The sequence below is a fragment of the Myotis davidii genome, unplaced genomic scaffold, assembly GCF_000327345.1.
Source record: "Myotis davidii unplaced genomic scaffold, ASM32734v1 scaffold456, whole genome shotgun sequence".
Lineage (NCBI taxonomy): Eukaryota > Metazoa > Chordata > Mammalia > Chiroptera > Vespertilionidae > Myotis > Myotis davidii.
In genome coordinates this window covers 890,099-897,852 of record NW_006287375.1, presented here as the reverse complement: position 1 = coordinate 897,852, position 7,754 = coordinate 890,099, and the positions used below count along the sequence as shown (strand labels likewise).

Below are 7,754 nucleotides of genomic sequence, written 5' to 3'. Positions count from 1 at the left end.
TAGAAACATCGATGAGAGAGAAACATCGATCGGCTGCCTCCTGCACATCTCCCACTGGGGATGTGCCCGCAAACCAGGTACATGCCCTTCACCAGAATCGAACCTGGGACCTCTCAGTCCGCAGGCCGACGCTCTATCCACTGAGCCAAACCGGTTTCGGCCCCGAGTGCTTCTTGACTCAGGACTGCCCCCTCCTCTGAGAACCTGGGTGATTTCTTACACTGCCTGAGCCTCCTGTTTTTTGTTGTCTCCATAGCCCAGCCTGCAGCCAGAAAAGTTCCTTTAGAAACTTCTAGCCCTTGCACCAATGAGTTGGAGTCTGTTCAGCTAAGGCCTGGCAGTCCTCTTTGTCCCCTTGCCTTCTGCCTGTCTCAGCTTCCCAGAAGCCCCCTGTCCCAGCCCCTGACAGCACAATGACTTTCTCCCTATTGTCCTAGAAAGCTGCTTTCTCTGGACTAGCTTTTCTGTCAGCCTTATGTCATACACAGATAGCCTTGTAAGATAGGAGCGCCCCCACTGTTATCCACAAGCCGCATCACCTGAAGGAAAGGCCTCATCAACTGTGGAGGTGGGGCTGGGCTGACTCTAGGGTGGAGGGACAGACCTGGAGCTTGCGCCTCACCGCTATGCCCTTGCTGATTCAAGGGGAGCACAGACCCTTATCCCTGCGTTTGTAGCTCTGGGAAGCCAAAGAAGACCCTTGTGGGGTCCCCTGAGGCCCCCTGTGTGCATGCAGTCATAGCAGACCCATGTGGCCCTGAGTGAACAGACTGAGCCCCTCTCTAGATGGCTGAGAACCCACACTCTGGGTCAAAGTTCTGACAGTTGACACAGGGAAGGGGCTGAGGAAGCAAAGAAAATCTAGAGATCAAAGTTCAGGGTTCATCTGGGCTTTGGGCAGCCAAGCCCAAAGAATACTATGATGTTGAAGATTCACAGCCCTTTTTTTCATCTGTTTGTTCACTCACCTATCTACCAAACAGCTACTGAGCCTCACCTGTGCAGGGCACTGCCAAGCATTATAGTGTTTATGGTAGCAGATACTTCTCCTTGCCAGCCGTGGGGCAAGGATTTGTCATTAATTGCAGCAGGAAGCCGAACTAAATGTGTATAGGAGTACGTGGCATTCAGCAACAAGTGATTCTTGCCAGTGTATTTGACTGTTGAAGCAGTTAGGCTAAGTACATCTCAGGGAAGAGCTTCTGCCCTGTGGGCACAGACGCTGTATCTTTTTCCTTCTAGCCAACTCATAGGCAAGAACATTTAGTTCTATGTAAGAACATTTAGAACCTATTTCCTATAACCAAGAAGCAGCACCAATTACATACTACATACAAGAGACACACTTCTCTCTCTTAAAAATTTTAGCAACTCTATTGAGGTATAAGTGACATAAACTGTACGTAGCTAAGTGTGGAATATGAAAACTTTCATGCAAATGAAAGGCTGATTTCTTACCAGGAAGGATAGCAAGTCTAGGCCCCATGCCGGGATCGCTCCCAGGTTTTTTCAGGTTGGGTCCTCAGACACCCCCCTTTCACAGCTCCTCCGGCAGAAGGCTCACGATCTTAGACTCAGGACCTGAATCTTAAATCCACACCTTTAGTCCTACCATTGATACCAGTTATTAACAGCCAGTACAGCCCATCCAATGCACCAAGTGGAGGTATCGATGAGCTGGTCTGGAGCTGCTTTAGTCATGGCTGGGGAGCCAGGAACTCAGTGTAGGAACACTGGATTCCTCTGTGCATATCATCCCACCCCTCCTAAGGAGGATTCAGGCCAAATCCTAAGTCCACTGCAGACCAATTGACAGGTGAGTGGATAGGTTGGCAAGGTGCCTGCCCCTGTGTTCATTTTTTGAGACCTATTACCTGTCCTGACCCTGCACATAGTCGTCCTCCTCCCCCTCCCCCCATGTGACCAGGAGAAAGTGTTAGCCCATGTTTGCTTTTGGATGGCCCAAGCCAGGCCTTGAGAATTGCCAAGAATTGTTAGTGGTGGATTGAGAGCTCAATTACCCCCAGGGAGTTACACACTTGCCCAGAATAAGGACAGGTTGAACCAAGTGGCAGCTGTGGGAGCTGGAGACATGATGTGGGGATATATCCCAACAACATGAGCATTAATCACCTTGTCTCCTTGCCAGTCCAGATTTCTCTAAAAGCCTATATTGGGAGACCTGACATGGGTTGGGGGCACTATCACCCCAGAACTCACTGCAGAAGCCCCTGTGGATTCCTAGTGTAGCTCAGCTGTATTATTCTCTAACCCTCACAAGAGACCTGTTGAGAAACAGCTACTGAGTCTTTATTTTTTCATCTCTGTTGCTACAAATGTAATGTGTGCTAGCTGGGAGTAGATCCCATCCCATTCAAGAGCAGCAGCACCCACGATCTGGCCCCTGAAGCTCTGCCTCGCACCCTACCTAATGCCAGAGGCCAGCACCCATCACCGAGTCCCTCAGCTCTCTTCCCTGCTGCTCCATCCTGACTTTAGCAGCCATGTCTGGATGGGGATATCTGGGTACTGGCACCACTGAGGTTATAGATGAGGAAGGTTGCCATAACCCAAGCATTCAAGCCTTAGTGTTTTGAAATTCTGGCCTCCTTGCTAGCCTGGAGTTCCTCTAGATGTAGGAATTGGAGACCCCCAATTCTGCCCCTGGTTAGGGGCCACCACCACATTCTCAGCCCATCCAAAGTGCCAGAGTGGAGAGCCAGCCATGTGGCTGAGCCATCCTTATCAACAACAGCAGGGATTTTCTTGTCCAGCCTGGGGCTGCCCTCCCACCCCTCTAAGGGGCCCGGAGGCTATGTGCACACATTGCCCAGCAGAGCAGAGAAGTAGACTTGTTTTCCCTCCTCACTTAGCCTGGAAGAGATGCTTTGTTCTTGGGAGCCACGCATTCCCACTGCTTCTCTGTGTTGCTGGGGAGACTGCAGACTCCATGGAGGGCAGGCCAGCAGCCTGGCGTCAGGCAAGCAAGAATGCCCTGGCAGGTGGCCTGCTTGGTTACTGCAGAGCGCCATCTCTCTGTTCTGGGAAACATTTTCCTGGGAACCACCAAGCTTCCTGTTTTGGCTTTTCTTCCTCGTTTTGGCTCCTTGTTAGGCTGGAGAGACTTCACATCTGAGTGTTCAGCTGCTTCCCCAAGCCTGCAGACCTCTTTTTATGGTAACCAAAGCCAAAACGACATACTGGGTGCTGGGAAACTCAAGCCATGTAGCCTGTTACCTACCCCAACCCTTGTTTTACAAAAAACGAAAGGTACAGAGGAGGGAAATCTTGTCTGAGATTGGATAACCAGTTAACAGTAGACTAGAAGCCAAACCCCAGTTTCTTGACATCCAGCTGAGAGCTCTTGGCTATAATCAGGCCTAGTGTTAATGCAGCATCAGGGATCCCAGCTCTAAATATCACCAGAAGGTCCAAGAAGTCATTGGCCCAGGGTGGGTGGGGACCTGAGCAGAGCTGAAGGAACAGGTTCACGTGGTGCATTTCAGGCCCCCTGGCCTCGGTTCCTTGCCAGATGCCTTGACCCTTAGAGTCCCAGAGTCCTGCTCAGAACCACTCCTGTGCCATCCTGCCAATGACCCAAACCCCACTGAAAGGGTTCCCTGCCCGTCCACACCCCTGGGCTCGGCCCAGATTCTTCAAAGTGACCAGGAGAGACCTTGCCTTCTCTTGGATTAGAACATGGGCAGAGTACTTGCTCCCTGCTGCTCCCTTCCTCAAATTAGAAGCAAAACAAAGGGGCTAAAAGCTATGAAAAACCAGACGGGGAGAGAGCCCAGTCTCCATGTAAGGGGAGCCTCCTCTCTGCCTTGCTGCCCAGATCATTCATTGCTGCCTAAACGGACTCACCCCCGCATAGTCATGTAAACGGAGTGCAGGAATACAGGATGTTCTGATTTCATTTTCCAAGAAAGTTTAAATTTAAAACATTTTTAATAGAAGTGTGTGATACATCCCTTTGCTCCTCTTACAGTGGAACCTGGTGTGTGAGGACGACTGGAAGGCCCCGCTCACGGTCTCCTTGTTTTTCGTGGGTGTGCTGGTAGGCTCCTTCATTTCGGGGCAGCTCTCAGACAGGTAAGGTGGGTGTCTGTCTCCTGCAGTGGTAGGGGACCCCAGCACTGAGCAAGGAGTGTGCGTGTGCCTGGCCCATGACTTCAAGTGGCAGTGTTCTTTCAGCCCAGGGCCTTGCATTTTAAAAGAAAGGGAAGCCTGACCTATAGTACGGACACCACGCCAAGTAAAGAGAGCCAACAACCTCCTCTCCCTAACTCTTGCCAAACAAAACAATCTGAGCTGTGTGTATCCATGCAGGATCAGCTGGATTTGGCCAGGAAATATGCCATGACTTATTTCTGTACTAGTCTGGCTGTCCCTCCCTAGGTGAGCATGACTCTTTCATGTTCCCAAGCATGGGGGAGGTAGACAACACACACACACACACACACACACACACACACACACACACACACACACACACTGTATTGTAGATCTTAAGGCGTATCATGGATGGCTGTTGCCATATTCCCAAAACCACCGCTCTCTCTACAAGGTAAGAGGAGATCCCCATAGCCAGTAGGGACGTGATAGTCAGAACCTGTGTCCACAGGATTGATGCCCCTTAGCTAAGAGGCCTGTGCTTATGGCACTTACTTCACAACAGGCAGAAAATGTGCTATTTTCACCCATAAGCAGATTGTTTATGGAATTCCAAGGCTGTTAACTCAAGGTCCATTCATGACTTTGGGAGTTCATGTACTCTTGACATTATAGGCAAAATTTTAGAGATTATATGTGAGCATTTAGAGAGGTCCGGAGTTTCTGTGAAGTTCTCAGAGGGGTCCGTTATATTATCTCCCTATCCCGGAGCTGCGGGGTCTGTTGGAGAAGCCCAGGACAAGAAGAGTGGCCTTCAGCAAGGTCCTTGGCTGCACTGTGTCACCCAGTGGAGAGGAGTCCCGGCATCGTCCCAGCTGGTTGGGGTCTCTAATAGAGAAGTTCAGGATTAGAATGTCATCCTATATAATAAAGAGGTAACCATCTTTGCAAATTGACCATCACTCCAACACACAAGATGGCCACCCCCATGTGCACACAAGATGGCCAGCAGGGGAGGGCATTTAGGGGGCACCAGGCCTGCAGGGGAGGGCAGTTGGGGAGGACCAGGCCTTCAGGGGAGGGCAGTTGGGTGGGACCAGGCCGGCAGGGGCGGGCAGTTGGGGGCAACCAGGCCTGCAGGGGAGGACAGTTAGGGGCGATCAGGCAGGCAGGGGAGGGCAGTTAGGGGCAATCGGGCCATCAGGGGAGTAGTTAGGTGTCGATCAGGCTGGCAGGGGAGTGTTAGGGGGGGATCAAGCTGGCAGGCAGAAGCGGTTAGGGGCAATCAAGTAGGCAGGCAGGCGAGCGGTTGGGAGCCAGCAGTCCTGGATTGTGAGAGGGCTGTCCTACTGCCCATTTAGGCCTGATCCCAGTGGGGTCATAGATTGGAGAGGGTGCAGGCTGGGCTGAGGGACACACAACTCCCCACCCGTGCATGAATTTCCTGCACCAGGCCTCTAGTATTACACAAGAACAAAGCCATTTTATCCTGTAGCACTGATTCAGGGTGATATTTTGGCATGTTTACACCTATGGATTATTGTCCTTAACTGAGGAGTCTTTACTCATGAAAAATACATGCATTTCTCACTAGATTTGTCTTTTCCAGAGTATCATCCAGCAATTTAAAAAAAGGGACAAATTTCAGTAGTCACCAGAGAGCATTAAGAGTTAAGTAGGCCATCACTATTAACTGGTGATTCTAGACAAGCCATAGACACTTGTCCTTTTGGGGGAAGGGCCTATGCTCCCCCAGATCCATTATCTAGCAACAAGCATCAGCTGATTACTGATATATATTTAACAAACACATGGAACTTAATATGTGCCAGACACTCTTATAAGCACTGTACCGAGTAAACAATAATAATGATTTTATCTTCATAATTCTGTGAAGTAGGAAGTATCAGTATTCTCATTTTACAGATGAGAAAAATAAAACCCAGAGGAGTTCAGTGACTTGCCCCAGTGTCACACAGCCAGCAAGTGGCAGAGCTAGGATTTGGGTCCAGATAGTCTTGATCCTCTGCGTTGCGTGGGCCCTGCTCTTCTAGAACTTGCCTCCTAGCAAGGCAGAATGTCCTAAACAACTAATTGAGAGGAGCACTTGTTATTCTCAGTGGTAGTAAGTGATACAGAGGAGATGTGTAGATGCTAAGAGAGAGTCTGACAGAGGAGGCCAGGAGAGGGTGCCCCAAGGAGGCAAAGCATGCACTGGGAGTTGAAAGATGAGTAGAAATTAGCCAGCAAGGGAATGGAGGGAGGAAATAGCATTCTGGGTGCAAGAGCAGCATGAACTTAAGCCTAGACTAAAGAAAAGGCATAATAGCATATGTTAGGAACTAGAAAAATGTCCTCTTTGATGGAGGTGTGGAGAGTGGTTAGAGATGAGCAGTGAGGCAGGAGAGGCCCAGGCAGAAGAGCAGATGGGAGTAGCAGATGATAGTTAGGAGCTTGGACTTTAGTCGTAGAGCATTGGGGAGCTATTGAGGGTGTTTTAAAGCTGGAGTGTGACATAATCAGATTTGCAATTTTTAAAGATTATGTGATAAACTTTGTGGAGAAAGGATTGAACGGGGAAACAAGAGAGGGATTGTAGAGAGACTAATTAAGAGGTTATCACAATAATTTATGCAGGAGATGGTGGTGGCTTGGACTAGACTCCAGGTGGTATAAATGGGGAGGAGTGGAAGGAGGTAAAGCCAAGAGGACTTGGCTATGGATTGGATGTGGGAAATGAGGAGAGGAAGGTGTCTGGTCTACACAACCGGATAGATGACAATACCCTTCTCTAAGACAAATAACTCTGGAAGAGGGGACGGTGGTTAGTTCCATTTGAGCATACTGAATGTGGGGTGATTATGAGACTCCTAAGTGGAGGAATTAAGTATGCAGTTGGAAATATGGATATAGTTCTCCATGAGAGATTTGGGCTGGAGAAGCACATTTGGGAATTAACAGCTCATAGAACCCTCATCACAGCCCCAAACATGGATGAGATTGCCTGGTGGGAATGTAGAGTGAGAAGAGGGGACTGAGCTTAGAGGCCCTCCAAGTGGGAAATACCCTCTCTCTGAGTTGAGTGGCAGTCTAGACTCAGAGTAATTACGTTGATATAAACAGGGAGAAGGTACCCCAAGCTCAGAGTTGAAACGCAGTGCATTTTTCTGGATCAACTGCATCATGGGTTGGGTAGGTCTTTGTGGGATAGCCTAAAAACCTGATGGCCGTGTAACATCCTGATTACCTAAGGAAAGTGTTTAAGTTCCAAAGGATCATCCAAGTCAACAGAAATAAAACATTAATGAGTATGGAAAAAAACAAACACTAATGAGTATGTTAAGGACTACATTAGTCTTTAGAAGTGCTAGTAGTGTTTTTCAAACCTTTAAAAAAAATTGTCAGCATACTTCTTTTAAGTAGCATCGTTTGAGTCCAGTAAATGAAACAACTAGAAGTATGGCTGTTCTGGTTGTAGCCCCTACCATCAGCCCTTAGCACCACCCCCACGGGAGGCCCAGGGCTCTGTGGAGTGGACAGTTTCTCTTCTCATTACCTCTGAGTCAACCAGTTCAAAACCTAAGTCAGACAAATTACCTAAGTGCAATAGATTCATTACCTCAACTTGTCTAGGAGAC

The 7,754-nt window shown here is 49.0% G+C and overlaps 1 protein-coding gene and 1 long non-coding RNA gene across 2 annotated transcripts in view; one reads left to right on the top strand and one right to left on the bottom strand.

Moving 5' to 3' along the window:
* The window catches only part of SLC22A5 (solute carrier family 22 (organic cation/carnitine transporter), member 5), a 25,900-nt gene that overhangs the window by 3,192 nt on the left and 14,954 nt on the right, over window positions 1–7,754 (top strand). Inside the window, 1 exon segment of the mRNA XM_006759156.1 lies at window positions 3,992–4,095. Coding sequence (XP_006759219.1) covers window positions 3,992–4,095 — 104 coding nt within the window.
* The window catches only part of LOC107182369, a 19,703-nt gene continuing 12,545 nt past the window's right edge, over window positions 597–7,754 (bottom strand). The window contains exons 2-3 of the long non-coding RNA XR_001513091.1: window positions 3,971–3,974; window positions 597–631 (exon numbers count right to left, since the gene is read on the bottom strand). This is a non-coding gene — a long non-coding RNA (uncharacterized LOC107182369). The remainder of the gene's footprint in view (window positions 632–3,970; window positions 3,975–7,754) is intronic.